This window comes from Colletotrichum gloeosporioides, assembly GCF_011800055.1.
Source record: "Colletotrichum gloeosporioides strain Lc1 chromosome Unknown consensus_117, whole genome shotgun sequence".
NCBI lineage: Eukaryota > Fungi > Ascomycota > Sordariomycetes > Glomerellales > Glomerellaceae > Colletotrichum > Colletotrichum gloeosporioides.
In genome coordinates, this window is record NW_025544762.1 from 1,027,358 (window position 1) to 1,043,425 (window position 16,068).

Consider the following 16,068-nt stretch of genomic DNA (forward strand, 5'->3'; position numbering starts at 1 on the left):
CTACATTCTTAAGTGGGGAGTGCCTGTCCTCTCAGGAACCGTTTGTTTAAATATGGCTAAGCAGTGTCAACGCAGGGTCTGCTGTTGGCACAGGAGAAGGCGTGTTAGTTGGCGGACAACAAGGCTTGCCATAAATACACTGGGCTTTCTCTGCTCATCCGAAATGAGGCTAGACAAGTATGCGTTGGAAGCCAGGTTGATGAAGCTTGTTTGTCTGCTTCTCGATTTCGTGGAAATGCTGAAGTACTTCAAATCGACAAACAATTGCGGCTTTCCCGCCTGGGCCATCCGATTTCCGATGCAAGCCCCTGGAGTTGTGCCCAACAAGCAGACCGATCATCGATGGAAGGTTGCAAGTAGAGCAGGGGTTGCGGCGTGGGATTACGCCCCTAGTGATGCATCGAAAATCCTTTGGGAAGGTTGCGGGAGGGCTGAGCGCCCGCAGGTCTGTCTGCTCAACAACAAGTTCATTTGATGATGCGTCTCTTACGAGGCAGGGGAGCACGTCCTCGTGTTCGTCTATTGCCGTGATTCATAGAAAGGTCACCGGTCTCCCGAAAGCCACTCACCGGCCATTGTTTGTGCTGTCATCCCAAAGTCGCGATTGGTTCTCGAGTTGACTTTGCAACCAAGACGACCAGCTAAGATGACATAAGCCTCGCAGACATCCCTGACGAATGTGAACACAGGTGGTAAGCAAGTCAGCGGTTCAACTTGGATGGGATGAGAGTCCTGTGCGGCCAGTGCAGTTTTCAACTGCTCAGAGGTATCCTGTTCAAACAGTGCTGTGGCTGTCTTCGCCTCGGTAAACCTCCGTGCCGGCCCAAATATCGGAAGCGGGTTCCCGGCTGCATCCAAGTGTGGGACAGCTGGGAGTAAGTTGCTTGCTCCATCAATGTCCACGAAAGAGCCTCGCAAGCATGGCCCATAGTGTCTGCGTTCGTCCTGTGATCCACCATGGAAGTGCGACTTCGCAGCGGTGCGCAGGAATATGCAGTGACACCCACCAGAGAATGAAAGGGCCGTCAGCTCCCAGCCGGCATGCGGCACTGACTGCTCTCAAGACGCACCGGAGGTGAACGGGCCTGCGTCTTCGGCGTACCGCGGTCCTTTTACCCCTCAAGCAGGCTCCACCGCGGACTCTACACCGACAGGGCCGATGCGCGGGGGTTCGTCAGAATTCAAGGCTCTTTTTTGACCCTGTTGCCCTGCAAGGTTGAACTCCGTGGTCACGGGGATAGCTAGAAATTTTACCACCCTCGTCGCTTCGCTGGCTGAACGTGGGGGACACGCTTCTAGCTTGAGCACTAGATCTTCAGGCTCTTCGTCCGTCTCACTGTCGGACAAGACGGATGTCGGTCAATGCTCTTGCAAGTCTTGGAACTGTTAGCCGCAGCCCTCCGAGTTTTCGCCCGCTAGCCAATTGCACAACAGGTCTTCTGGTTTGATTATGTCGCTTTGTAGCCCAAAAGAAACGGTGGGATGTAGTTGGTAATCAGACTTCATATTGACAACTCCAGAAGGTTGTCGCTGCCCCCCATCCACCCTTCCCAAGCTACCCCACGAAACGGGGGTCAAGCTTGCATCACAACCTGGTGTCGGTCTCTTGTGATGACGTGAAAACCTCCCCTCTCGGCAGGTGTTCATGCCCTTTTTGCCGTTCAATCTGATGGCCAGCGTCTCTTTTCCGCGTCAACTCCGATGCCCCTGCTTCTGCTACCCGACATGCTGGGTTGGTGTGGCCGTAGGTAACTAGGATGAGGGTGGTGGTTGGTAATACAAGGCAGCCAAGCGTCCAAGTTGAGCAGGGCCACCCATCGCCGTCACCGTTCCGAAGCCCGGGCAAATGTTCCCATCACCGAAAGAGTCGACGGTCTCTTGTTTCAGCTTCGGCCTCTTCCCCGCTTGAAATCGGTTGTGCCCCAGATTCAAGACCGATGTCGTCCCTTTTGCTGTGTCTCCAGCAGCAAGACAGCTCCAGTGCTCCACCTGGAGAACTTAGCTGGTCTGGTCTTAGTTGCCAAGGTACTGCGAAGTACCATCGTGAGGTAGCCCGGCATCCCACCCCGCTGACGACTCAGAGCTACGACCTTAGCTGTTCGTTGGCCTAGCTTCTCGTCATCGTGGCTCTCCTGCTTTTTGGTTTTTTGACTGGTTTGGCCAATATCGCTATGCTGCAGTGATCTGATTGGATGCCAGGAGACCGTCTGTCCACCCATAGCCTCTGGCTTGGATGCACCTCGTTCCTAATGTGGGAAGTAGTACGCCCAGATACTTGCGGTTGGGTCACGCTCTGGATTCATCCCACGAAGACACCCAAAACATCGTTATTAAAGATGTTCGGCCCCATGAGCATCCACCTTATCCACTTGCCCCAACGCTTAGCCGCTTAGCTTCCTCTGTGGACGATTGCGACATAGCTCGAGATTTGAATCTTGCAGTGGTTGATTGTCCTCTTCTTGGGATATAAGTGTGCCCTTTCCCACTCAGGTGTATTCGCGATCTCGAACGTCCTTGTCACGGATTCGTTTCGCGCCGACCCTCTGATCTCGTCAGCATTAATCGACTCTTTTGAGACTGGATGCCTTCCTTTTCCCGACAGTGGCTTTGAAGAATTCATATCTACTCCTTGCCGAACAAATCGAGAGTCGCTGGCCTCGAATTCTATCGTTCAACTCCTGTTTCATTGAAGTAGAGCAAGAAAACGGAGGAAAATCCAACGCCGATACAAGCCATTCGCCGACGCAACCCACACCGTGGTCAAGCCCTGTCGTTTCTGACAGCATCTAACCCTGGCCACTTCATTGGACCAATAGCGACTCACAATCTAAAGAATTCGGATTTATCTCCTTGCAGCCCATGTCGGCAAAATACTCTGCGAGGCCCCTCCTTAGCCACGGCTTGAGGGGCCAACTGGTGGGATCCACCTTCCGAGCCGGCCGGAGGTTCTCCGGGACGACCGCACGGAAGAGCACTCAAGGTGGCAACTCCGAAAGCTCAAGCGCGAATTCGCATGCTGGTTGGAATGGTAAATCTTTTTGGGGTGTGGCTTTGGCTGCCGGCGCCGCTGGATGGGGTCTTGCCAGTTCAAGAAAGGAAAGCCCATTGTCGTCCAACTTCCTCCCCCTCGCGGATCGCTCGCTACTTGGCGGTATCGGACCTATCAAGTATGCGAGTATGGCCGAGATGGAGCAGGTAGGTTCTAAGTATGCGTACACGTCCCATTATTCTGACAACATGCCAGGCCCTACAGGAAATTCGCCAAGAATTGGGAGGCGATGACATTATTTCGACTGATCCTGAGGACTTGCATGCCCACGGCTACTCTGAATGGTCGACGACCAACCCCGACGGTCTTCCTGTAGCAGTTGCGTACCCGCGATCAACGGAACAGGTCTCGACAATTGCCCGCGTGTGTTTCAAGTACAACGTCCCCATCATCCCTTATTCTGGTGGTTCCAGTTTGGAAGGCAACTTCTCAGCTCCGTATGGCGGAATCAGCGTCGACTTTGCCTTTATGGATAGAATTCTCTCTTTCAACAAGGAAGACATGGATATTGTTGTTCAGCCAAGTATTGGATGGCAGGATTTGAATGAGAAGTTGGCGAAAATGGAGAGTGGTCTCTTCTTCCCCATTGATCCGGGTAAGGATTGTGCCGATGTATGCGATTTGTTGTAAATGCTGACGAAAGCTTTAGGTCCAAGTGCAAAGATTGGAGGAATGATCGGTACCAATTGCTCGGGAACAAATGCGGTTAGATACGGAACGATGAAGGATTGGGTCATCAACCTGACTGTCGTTTTGTCCGACGGTACCGTGGTCAAGACTCGAAGACGGCCAAGAAAATCATCCGCTGGCTACAATCTCAATGGGCTCATCGTTGGGTCTGAAGGAACGCTTGGTATTGTTACCGAAGGTGAGTGTTTAGAAGCACCCTCGACGACTTGAACAGACAACTGATACAGCTTCAGCCACTCTCAAGCTCACAGTCGTACCGGAGGATTTCTCTGTAGCGGTTGTTACATTCCCGAGCATTCGAGATGCAGCGGCCGCTGCGGCCGAGGTAATGCGAAACGGCATTCCTGTCGCTGCCATGGAGATCATGGACGAAGTCCAGATGAAGGTCGTCAACCTGGGAGGTGCTACAGCTCCTCGGGTATGGAAGGAGCTTCCGACTCTGTTCTTCAAGTTCTCTGGTACCAAGGCTGGTGTAAAGGAAAATATCGGCCTGGTACAGGATATCACCAAGAACCACAAGGGCGGAAACTTCGAGTTCGCCAAGGATGCACTTGAGCAGAAGCTTCTTTGGTCGGCTAGGAAAGAATCGCTCTGGTCAATGCTGGCGCTTCGTAAAGACGGAGAGGAAGTTTGTGAGTGGTTTTCGGCGTGTTTCCATACGCCGAGACGCCGCGGACTAACGTTTTGCAGGGAGTACGGACGTCGCAGTGCCCTTCAGTCGATTGGCCGATCTGATCGAGGTTAGCAAAAAGGAGATGGACGACATGGGATTGTTCGCCAGTATCCTTGGCCATATCGGCGACGGAAACTTCCATGAAAGCATTATCTATAACCGCACGATCCCCGAGGAGAGAGAAAAGGTCGAGAAGTGTGTCAAGAACATGGTCAGGCGCGCGATCGAAATGGAGGGAACATGCACCGGCGAGCACTCCATTGGTTGGGGTAAGAAGGATTCGCTTCTTCTTGAGGTTGGTCCTGACACGCTCGACGTGATGAAGTCCATCAAGAAGGCGCTTGACCCGAAATGGATTTTGAACCCTGGCAAGATCATGGACATTCCCGAGGGCTCCAAGACGATCTGATGTCGTGGATGGTCGCTCCTTGGGATCGGATCTTGTAGTATGGCCGGTGACGCGTTTGCATCGCATTTTCTTCGGTTGGTTTGGCAAAAAAGGATGGAATAATTTGCGCCGTTGGCTACAAGATTTGGAATAGTCAGCTTCAAATCACACGGCGAGTTCAAGGCACCTGACAAACTTGGTGATTCCGATTGAAAAATTTCCATAGAGAGGGGAGAAAATTAATAAAATTCAGGTCAATACCAGCCTTGGTTGTCGTATCTCGTTCGTGACCCGGCAGAAGTGATGATCTCCATGCTCGAGCTGGCATATGCAGAGAGTGTAAGCTAGTGTTAAGATTGACGATGGGATTCATACAGGTCTGGATTCCGGTTCGGGAGCCCGCAGACATTGCGTTGTTCCTGACTTTCGCGTCGACCCAGCAAGCAGCTTTATGTGGCAGGCGGGTAGTTGCAGTTGAGCAAAGAATCTTCTCGGCTTCACCTCAAAAAAGATAATCAAGAAGGCACGTCTTCAGGTAATTGTCTACCTGCCTCCTTGGAGAAGGAAACAACGCAACTTCCGACACACCTTCCAGGCTAAGGTAGCTCTCTGTCCGCCTCACCTTTTTCTATATTTCTTCTCTGCCTCTTACCTTCCACCTAAACCAAATCTCTGCATCAAACTCAGACAGCTTCACCACCATCAATGTCTCTCCCGACCTAGATTCTTTCCCAACATCATCAGTTCTGGCACTGCAGATGCCATGTCGCGATCAAACTCTGCTCCGGGGTCTCCGGCGTCCGAAGTGTCCCTAGGGATCACACATGAGAGCCAAGAGCAAGGAGAGCAGCGCGAGAAAGCAAGCTTGGGGACAGTTTTGAAGACGCTTTCGTCAACGAGACAGACAACGCCCAACAAGTTTCGTTCAGGTGCGTACAAATATCTCTATCTTGGTCTCCTCCGTCGAAGTTGTCGTGGATAGGACCTTCCGCAACTGCTTTCTGGAGCTGCTAGACTTCTTCTCTGCGAAGTGTCTTTTCGATGAGAGTCCTCAGCTCAGTCCAAAATTACGAGCATCACGACTTCTGATCAACTGCACTGTTGTCAGCCCTCACTGGCGCTTCCCTTTCCCGGACTTCTTGCCTCATAGAAGAACACCTCACCAAGTTCTTCATCTCAACGCGTCCCTTGTTACTACCCGATTCTTGATTCCATCCTCTGACAAACTCTGTAGGTACTCGTCGAATCGATACGAAATCCGAGCCTACCATCCCAAGCACTCATCGCTTCGACATGAATGATAACCCCTGGCGGACTTGGCCGGAGCTCACGCTAAAGATTCACAGACTGCCTTCCGGTGCCACCCTGGCGGACCTGCATAAGTCATTCTCACGACATGGCAATATCACCCTGCTAGAGATCGGCGAGAATAAGGACGGATATCGCAACGGCTTCGCAAAGGTTCGCTTCGAGCCGCCACCAGAAACGGATTTCTGGTCTGCCATCAACTACACCATCAAATTCGGTGCTGGACGAAGGGCGCGAGTTACTCTCACCCTTTTTGTGCCGAAGCTCAAATTCGACGACTTGACACCGAGCCCTGCCAACCCAAAGGTTCAATTGAAAACAAGAACGGTTTTGAAAGTGCAGCAGATGGACTTTGGCTCGCTTCTTCAGGAGACTGATATGATGGTCCACAAGTCTGTCAAACACAATGTCAGAATCGACGTGGATCTTGGAAGAAAGCATCTCACCGTTACTTTTGATATTCCGAAGAGATCTCATCAGAATGTCGAAGCAGTCGTCGGTGGTGTTGGGGCTCAAGACGAGGAGGACGATAATTTCCATCGCTATCGCTGCACCATCGCCTTTGCTCGCTTGACGAAGCTATTCCGGACCAAATCTGAAGAGGGAGCTACTGCCTTGATTATTCCTCTCGAGCTTCCTGCCATTTTCAGAACGAAAAGAGACAACAAGAGTCTTACCGCAATGGCAAAAGGAAGGCTGTTTTGGGGCCCTTTGGATATGTGGGAGCGTCGGACGATCATTTTGAAAGACAATCGCCTGCCTTCGAACTTCCCCATCACCTTGCAGACAGACTTTGACGACCAGGGCTACATCAACATTGGTCGATGGACAACCTTGAGATTCATTGTCGGCGATGAAGGTAACCCCTTGGACGAGGTGCTGGAGGCTCTTCATGCATACAACATCGAGGCAACTTTGAGCGACTTCAAGTTCACTCCGCATAGGCCGGCTCTACTCGCTACACTATACAGAGCTTCAAAGACTCAGGGGAAGGCAGAAGACATCTCCGCCGGTCTATCTCTGCAGTCTCTCGCATCCTCATTGGAGTCACCGCCAGCGTTGGACTTCCAAGTCCACTATCAGTTGGAGGTTTGCATTTCTCGAGGCATCATCTGTGAATACGCCATCACACGCGAGTTCCTGGAGCGATTAGCAGTTATCAACAAGGACCGTGCAAAATGGACTCTCGAATATTTTGCAGATCGAGAGAAGAGAGTATGGAATCTGAACGAAATCTTTGAGGACGAGGAGGCGAATCTTCACTTTCCCAACCCCCTGATGCCTCGCTACTGCACCACAATCCGGAAGGTCGTCGTGACTCCCACAACAGCATACTACAGCTCTCCTGGCGTCGAGTCCTCCAACAGAGTTCTCCGAAAGTACAGCGAAGATCAAGACCGTTTCCTCCGAGTACAATTTACTGACGAACTTTACTACGGCAAGATCTACAGCGACTCGGGCGAAGAGCTTTTCAGCAGGGTCTACCGTACTTTGGCCAAGGGCATCACCATTGGAAATCGACACTACGAATTTTTGGCATTCGGAAATTCTCAAATTAGAGAATGTGCGGTCTACTTCTTTTGCCCAACGGACCACAGATCCTGCGATGATATTCGAAACTGGATGGGTGACTTCGGTCACATCAAGAATGTTGCGAAATACGCTGCACGGATCGGGCAGTGCTTCTCTACCACGCGCGATATTCCAGGAACCAACGTTGCCAATATTGTTCCCATTGAAGACGTCGAACGCAACGGCTTCTGTTTCAGCGACGGCGTCGGCAAGATTTCGCAGCTGCTGGCGCACATTGTCGTCGAAGAGATGAGCAGCGATGACGCCTGCATCAGCGTTCCTTCCGCATTTCAATTCCGAATGGGCGGTTGCAAAGGCATGCTGGCTGTCTGGCCCGATGCCAAAAGGCAGGAGGTTCATATTCGGCCATCTCAAGAGAAGTTCAAGGCAAGATTCAATGGTCTTGAGATTATCAAGTACGCACAGCATTCGATTGCGACCTTGAATCGCCAGACAATCACTGTTTTGACATCCCTTGGTGTTCGAGCGGAGACAATCCTGAAGCTTGCGGAACGGCAGATCAAGAACTACCAGAAAGCGATGAACGATCGAGTTGCGGCCGCTAGCCTTTTGGGTCAGTATATCGATGAGAACTTGACATCATTGACGATCAAAGATCTCGTTGGTTGGGGCTTCATGGACCCGGAGATTCAGGAGCCATTTGTGCTGACAATCCTGGATCTTTGGAGAATCTGGTCCATGAAGCTGCTCAAGGAGAAGGCCCGTGTCATTGTGGAGGAGAGTGCTTTCCTTCTAGGCTGCTTGGATGAGACAGGTACTCTGCGAGGTTACTCGACCGCCACCGAAGGAAAGAAGACCAACAACATCGAGGATCTGCCTCAGGTCTTCTTGCGGGTCGAAAGCCCTAGCGGCAGTGGAAAGTTCACATGTGTCACGGGGCTTTGTATCGTTGGACGCAACCCGTCACTTCATCCGGGCGATCTTAGGGTGGTGGAGGCAGTTGACGTTCCCCAGTTGCACCACCTGAGAAATGTCGTGGTTTTCCCACGAAACGGCGACCGCGATGTTCCGAGCATGATGTCAGGAGGCGATCTGGATGGCGATGACTTTTTCGTGATGTGGAACCAAGACCTCATTCCAAAAGATTGGCACCAACCGCCGATGAACTATACTCAGCCTACACCGGCGGTACTTCGTCGGGACGTTCAAGTCAAGGATCTCAGAACATTCTTTGTTCGGTACATGCAGAACGACAGTCTCGCCTTGATTGCTACTGCGCACTTGGCCCACGCTGACAAGTCTTTGCTTGGCGTCAAGGATCAGAAATGTGAGTTTATCTGGGATGAAACGGGCCTAAAGAATCGTAGGAGTACTAACACAATATAGGTCTTCAGCTCGCAGCGCTACACTCCAAGGCTGTCGACTACGTCAAGACTGGTGACCCTGCAAAGCTCCCTCCCGCACTGAATCCCAAGGAACGCCCTCATTTCCTGGGCAGCAGAGGCCAAACCTACCACTCATCGACTGCTCTCGGCAAACTGTACGACATGATCCAAGACGTGGGATTCAACCCCCTCTACGAGAAGGGTTTCGACAACAGAGTTCTGAACCGCTTTCATCTTACTGAAGACTTGCTCTCCAAGGCGCGAGCGGTCAAGGTCCAGTATGATATGGCAATGCGGCGTCTCATGGGTCAGCGCGACATTGATACCGAGTTCGAGATTTGGACCGGGTTCGCCTTGTCCAAGCCGCGCGTCGGCAGTGACTACAAGCAGCAGGAAGAGATAGGCCGAGAATCCTCATTGCTGAAGCATCGTTTCCGCGAAATTTGCTATAGGGAGGCTGGTGGTAGTAGGGTATTCGATAACATCGGCCCATTCGTGGCGGCCATGTATAAAGTGACCCAGGACGAGGTCAATGCAGCACTGGCAGGGGAGTATGAAGACGAGGAGCACAAGCGTCAGTCCATGCCCCTGATCAGCTTCCCCTGGATCTTCCACTGGATCATGGGCCGTATTGCCACGGGCAAAGTCAAGACCACACCCACCATCAACCCAGAAGCAGCGCCAATTACGAAGAAGACCTACCACGCTCCCCATGGAAAGGTTGAGGCGGAGCCAGCGACGCAGATTGAGGACGGAAGAGAGGTCCACCGGGGTGAGATGCTCAGGTTGTTTGACAACAGCCCCACGGACAGGAACAGCGACGAGGTCTCAGTGTCATCCAAGACCGAAGACGCCACCGGTGGGGAAGAGGTACATGTCGAGGATGAAGACAACACCATGGATCGTATGGTCGCATTGATGAGCGGCGCCAGAGGCTGAACTCGGGCGCGATAACGGGAGCTTTTTCTGCTGCGACACGGCGTTCGACAGGTCATTCCCGTCGTCTCTCGCCGTTCATCATGGATATAGATTGAGCAGCGATTCGGAGCTTGAGAAAGGGAAGAAGGCTAGCAGATTTGGGTTGATTGGGCCCTGATGGCCGGAAGCGCGAGTGCACACACAATTCGTCAGGCATCAGTCACTTTCCATTTACGAGACACATGGACATGGCATAATAGATTTCACTTCATGACGCAGACGTCGCCTGTTGCTGATGCCGCTGTGACCTTGGGACATGCCCAAGGATGTCCCCGAACCGAAGGGTCCACGTCGTGTTGCTGCGAGAGGGAATAGACGGCATGGCCAAGAGGATGTGGCAGCGCAGCGTAGGCCTCCTCTCCGGGCCGTTTTCTATTCGGGGCACTCGGGGAGGCAGCCCGGACGCAGCCGGTTGAGGCTTCTACATACAAGATATACACGTTTTCTTTCGCACAAGTGTATACAAATGACATAGACACATGTGCAGACTGCAGACTACCTTAGACGAGAAACACCCCTCAAGAGGGCCGCAGGACGCAGGACGCAGGCACGAGAAAAGGGGTGCATGCCGCTGCGTTCATCCACTGCAAAAGTGCGCGCGGCGCCCACCAAAAGGAACAACCCGTAGATCAGCAGCGAGTAGTAATAACAGCAACAGCAACGGCAATGGCAACAGGATCTTATCTCACATCAGAACAACAGTCCTATCAGAAAACAGTCCAGGTAGAAGATGGCTTCCCCCCTCCTCAAAGTCAGCCGCATCGCTTAGGAAGATGTCTACATGGCACACATGGCGACATAGGCGAGTTGCGAGTGACACACAATGATGGGTAGTGTGCATTTTGTTCGGGGAGAGGGAAGAGGGGGGTTAAGGACCCCTTGAAAATTGCTACCTGTCCCGGCAACGTCTGTCTCAATGATTTGGCAGCTGGGACTTTGTTCGTGAGCAGTCGCGAACGAGCACAAACAAGCCCTCTTGCTTCTCATCCCCGGCACGACTGCCACACACACCACACCTCTTGTCGTTCTCGGAACAAAAACAAGGACCGCAGGGAACAGGAGAGAAAAATCCCGCTCGGTCCCTTTCGAACACGTCGAACACGTCGATCAACGGCAACCTAATCGGGCACGGGATGCATATCCAGAGATCACTTGACGCCGTCCCGATGTCGAACAAGACGAGAGGTCCCGTTCTTTTCTCCATACGATTCAGCAGCAGCAGCAGAATATTTGACCAAATAAGAGGGGAAAGGAACAAGTGGACGAGGAGGAGTAGATTGTAGAAGGCCCAGGGCGGGGGGAGGGGTGCGGCTGCACATGGCACGATCCCGCGGCGGTTGGTGGGTTTGGTTCTCTGGACAGGTACGAAAGGGAAGTATGCAATGATCTCGTAGGTATTGATCTGTCATCCTTCGCGCGTGGCTTGCCTCTTGGAACAGAGTACCCTCTCTCTCTTCCGGAAACGAAATACCAACACAGTGGATGCACCATCCGCTACGCCCGCGCGATCTCGTTCCTCTTGGCTCCACGTCCGAGCGGGAAAAGGAGGGGTGTGGCCCGGCATTGGGTTGTTTTCGTTTGCGTTCATGTTTGTGTATGTGTGAGTGTGGGTGTGGCCGTGAGGGCTGCGGCGTGTTCACTTCCTGACGCAGAGATCGGTCCTCAACACCCACTTTTCGCCCGCGGTGACTTCCCGCCCCTCGTGCTGTTGATAAGTGGAACATGTGTCAGTCTGCAGTTCCTCGGACCTAGTACGACTGGGGAGATGGGTAAGAAAAAAATAAGTGGGAGGGGGGAGGAAGGGAGTTTAATGTCTCCAACAGTGGGCGGGCAAGGCGGGACGGGTGGTTGGGGTGAGAAAGCGAGGAGCACGAAAAGGTAGCAGAGGTGAGGCCGCAGTGGTGTGGCCGTGGTAGGCCTGTTTCGCGCTACGAAAAAGAAAAGAAATAGGTACTGCAGAAGGAACGTTGGCGAAAAGCCCATGGTGGCAACGGTCGCGGTTGTACAAAAGAGCATGGTCAGGAGCGCGCGGTTTTGGGCCGGGGATCAGGGGAGAATGCAGAGCCTTTCGAGGCGAGGCGAGGGGAACGCATGACGATGGAAATCGTACACGAGTAGAAAAAGAGGAAGAGGAAGAGAACTTACCAGCATACAATCGTCGCCATGCTTGTGCAAGAGAGCCATGCCCGTTTCGAGCGCGACCGGGATCTCCTCCTTGGCGGAGCGGCGGTCGTTGGGGAAGAAGACGGTCTCGCCGCCGACGCAGCCCTCGGCGGAGGAGGTTAGGTAGAGCAAGAGTGTCCAGGTTGTCTTGCACGGCACGGCTCCCGCGGAGGGGTCGAGGGCGAGCGAGACGTTATTGGAGTCGTCGTCTAGGTGTGGGGGTTCCGTTGGTCAGCTGGCCTGGATCGATCTCAAGAGCAGAGGAGAGATGAAGAGGAGGCCTGCACGGAAGACAGGTGAAGGCAACAGAAGGAAAGTGTCAAAGAGCGCAGAAGAAATCCTTGGAAGCTGCAGCCAGGCAATCGCCAGCGCACATTCGTTGCTTGATTTCTCGAGCGGATGGAAAGATGCGAGATACTCATGGGTTGACTGGATCGGACTTGCTGGCTCCCGGACTCAATTCTCCCCCGGGACCCTGAAGGATAACGCCATTGGGTGGATCGGTATGGAACGATCCGCAGGGTTTGGGCCTGCGGGACAAATCGATGGGATTCGCGGTGCTGGAGCTCTCGAGAGTCTTGTGATGACGAGTGGAAGGTAAACAAAGAGGACTGAGCGGAGGAGGCGAGATATCATATATCAAAAATGACCATCGTAGATCGCTGGCCTCGTCCATTGCGGGGCCATGTAATTTCATCCTCAAACATAACAGAAATAGTGGGTAAAACCACCGCAGGTCCCGGCTGGTTTTGTCTCTTGTCTGCGACACTTCAAGTCATGGGACCTCTTTGGAGACTTTTGTTCTGGGCTTGATGAGGTTGAGACATGCATAGACTAGAAACCACTCCATGGCGAGTATCCGTAGGAATGGGTCGATGAAGGAAATTGCCAAAGGGGCGAGAGAAAACGTATGGACCAAGCTTGCGTGACCAACTACTCGCAAGATGTGTCTGCACACGGCAACTGTAGCCTGCTGAACACCAGACGAGCGTCGTGGGCTGGTCTAACTGTAACTTGGCCTTGAGACCTAAGAAGAGTCGGTGTAGGGAGGAGGATATCAACACTTTGTGATGTCACGATTGCTCGCCCAGGACTTCGAGGGCTTGCATGTCTTCCTGCTGTTGTCTCTCAACTCGAGCTATTGATCAACAATGACAAATCCTGGTGGCTTGCTGCAGGTTGCACTCGCAAAAGGATTTCGAGGAACTCGATCATGGATCCTGACTGCTCTGAGGCGGGTAGGACTTCGCATAGTGACACGCAGAAAATTCGTCGCCCGCAGTACATGTGTTGTTTTATGACAGGTTGACGACTTGGCTCTGGGACTTACAGTGTGCATCAAAGTACTGGCCCTTGGTGTAGCGATAGATGCGAATGTTGGGGTTCAGACCGACGACCTCACCGCCCCTAGTATGTATTACTCGTGTCAGCCGAAATCCCGCCTGGATGTTCATGAGGCAGCTGGTTTTCTTCTTCCGCATGGGTTTCGTGTGTGCAAAACTCCTTTTGGGCATTTTCGACTGGTTGCAGCTGGCGGATCTAGCCGGAAGCGCGTACGATGCATCCTTCAGGGCCAGGGTTCTGAACAGGGCGGGGAGAGGGCAGGGGGAGGGAAGTGAGAGCAGTGGACTCACCATAAGTCCTGAACATCTTCTTGGGCAAGCGATTCGCGCAGGCCCGTCTCCTCCCACAGGCGTCGAGCGAAAGTGGCATCCTGTACTTGGAAACGGTCGTTCACTCTGACCGCCTCCCCTCTCTTGGGTCGGCCAGGGGTGGTGACAAGCGGGAGATTCCTCAGGAATGTGACGTAGGAACTGCATAGGGATTTCGGCCAGAAATTGCGGACAAGAACGACCTTGTCCGGGCACGAGGGGAATTTCTCGGGCACAAGGTCGGTGACTGGTAATGGTGGCTTGAATTGGGGCCAAGCGGGAGGGACGTTGGGAGCGGGAGCAGCGGTCGTCTTTGCGTTGGCTCCAGCGTTGCCAGCGCCTCCCTTTGCTTTGCCAACGTTGGCTGTCTTCTGTTTGCCCATGGTAAAGCGTCGATGCTGTGCCGTACGGGCACAGGCGGAACGTGGCCGTAGATGGATGATGTGCAGCAACCCAAGGAGCTTCTGGTGGCTGATGGCTCCCGTAAGTTGTCTGGGACTTGAGGCTCCCGCTGTCGTATCGCGAAGTACCCGTAGCGCCTGGACCAGGACGGGAGGGGCCAAGCTGGTGGAGTGGTCAAGGATGAGAAGGCCAAGGAGCTGTGATGCAGAGCTGATGATTGGCGGTTGAATGTCGGGTTGACTGGGAGTACCAAACGTCGTTAGCAAGTGGTGGTGTTGTGTCAGGACGAGATCTGATTAGGGCCGACGGAATCAGTCCACGTGAGACTTGACGTGGGTTGGGCTGATGCAGGTGCTTAGATTTGAACCACGATTCGTTGGCCAGATCAGCTCTAGGTATCTGCCGAGACTGTACGTATGCGCAGGGGGGTTCGTCGTTACGAGAAATTCTGCCTTTGTGGGCGCAATCAGGACTGCGTAGACTGCGTGGAGGATGGCAAGATGAAGTCGAGTGGATTGAGGTTGGACAGTGGGACACCCAACGCTGAGGGCGCTAACCATCTGTAGCGGTTGGGTAGGTACGTACTGTGTGCACTAGGACAGTGCCTCTGGCCGCGGACGATAGGTGCATGGTTGGCGTGTGCCAACCTGGGAAGCCGCGCCTTACCCGACCGCCGCCGCTCCTTTGAGACCCCCGTGGTCCCGCTTTAAAGTGGAAGACCTCCCCGGGGGTCCGGGGCACTCATCGCCGGGACCAGGGGACACTCGAGGGCGTAGAGGTGGGCGGCACTAGAAGTGCTGGTCTCGCTTGGTCTCGAGATCCGTCTTTCCCAGCATATCCTCCCTGCCGTGTGCTATCTATGCCCTTCTTTCGTCACATATCAGAGGCTGCTTCTCGTCAGTTCTTCTTTTTCCATGAGAAAAGTGAGAGTTGACCAAGTTTATCTCTCATTTGTGCTTTGTCTTCGCTTCTCCCAGAATTCCCACCTCACGCACCTGCGACTTGACTTGACTCGACTCAACAGGGACAACACGACGCCATCCTCTTTCCCCGCTGCCAGGATTGAAGATGCCAGCAAGGGCCTAAGGCGTGCGCGTAGAGGTAACGACTCAGATCTGATGCCCTCCCTTTCCCTTCTGTCGGATTTCAGTCCGTGCGCCGCGTCCCGTTGATTTGGTGCCAAAAAATCTTCTTTCTCTCGATCTTTGCCGCTTGTGGTTGAAGAGAGCAGGTAGACTTTGTGACGCTGAGTCGCACGCTACGAGGCCGGCGCGTACAGCGAACGAGGCACAGGGCCTTCCGTGACTATTGGCGGGAAGGCCCCACGACACATCAGCAAACTTTCGCCCGCGCGGTTGTTCCCGTTACCAAAGTTTTGCGTCGCAAAGAGACGCCATTCCCGCCGCCAACGTCGACTTTTTTGTTTTCTTCGCCCGTTGGAGTAGTAATCAATACGTTCGCTGCCGCAATATGCACATCCCGCAGTGACAGGACGTTATCGTGTCAAGAGATCGATCACTTAATGCGCAACCCGATCATCGACCCAGATACATGGTAAGGCAACCATGGCACCCAGCGACACCGCGATAAACTCGCACCTCGGCGATCGCGGAGATTCCCACATGTGCTGCACGTCGAGGCCGTGCCTTTACTCGCCTGCTAAATCCCTCAGCCGCTGTCATTCAGTCAAATTCTGGCCGTAGAAAGTTTTGTCCATGGGCGTCAGCTGAGCCCGACCCCATCCCATCGTCATTAGGTGGTCCCTATTCGTGACTATTGCCCTTCCGGGCTGAGGCACTAGATCTCCAGAAAGTGATATATGACAGACGTGCAAGTTGCCAGCCACC

The 16,068-nt window shown here is 53.4% G+C and overlaps 3 protein-coding genes across 3 annotated transcripts; 2 read left to right on the forward strand and 1 right to left on the reverse strand.

Moving 5' to 3' along the window:
* Nucleotides 1-2,835: 2,835 nt before the first annotated feature.
* On the forward strand, nt 2,836-4,821 carry GCG54_00009232 (D-lactate dehydrogenase [cytochrome]; the record flags this gene model as incomplete). Its single annotated transcript, XM_045409181.1, has 5 exons — nt 2,836-3,195; nt 3,245-3,644; nt 3,699-3,917; nt 3,973-4,371; nt 4,430-4,821. Coding segments are annotated over 5 exons (1,770 nt in total), but the record flags the coding sequence as incomplete, so codon positions are not given.
* A 742-nt stretch (nt 4,822-5,563) lies between these two features.
* Nucleotides 5,564-9,965, forward strand: GCG54_00009233 (RNA-dependent RNA polymerase 1; the record flags this gene model as incomplete). The annotated part of the gene is made up of 3 exons (XM_045409182.1): nt 5,564-5,729; nt 6,035-8,968; nt 9,028-9,965. The coding sequence occupies 3 exons, from the start codon at nt 5,564-5,566 to the stop codon at nt 9,963-9,965; spliced, it is 4,038 nt and encodes a 1,345-aa protein (XP_045256427.1).
* Nucleotides 9,966-11,640: 1,675 nt separating this feature from the next.
* Nucleotides 11,641-14,202, reverse strand: GCG54_00009234 (uncharacterized protein; the record flags this gene model as incomplete). The annotated part of the gene is made up of 4 exons (XM_045409183.1): nt 11,641-11,709; nt 12,150-12,376; nt 13,498-13,574; nt 13,802-14,202. 4 exons carry the CDS (start codon nt 14,200-14,202, stop codon nt 11,641-11,643), a joined length of 774 nt encoding a protein of 257 aa, XP_045256428.1.
* Between the last annotated feature and the right edge of the window lie 1,866 nt (nt 14,203-16,068).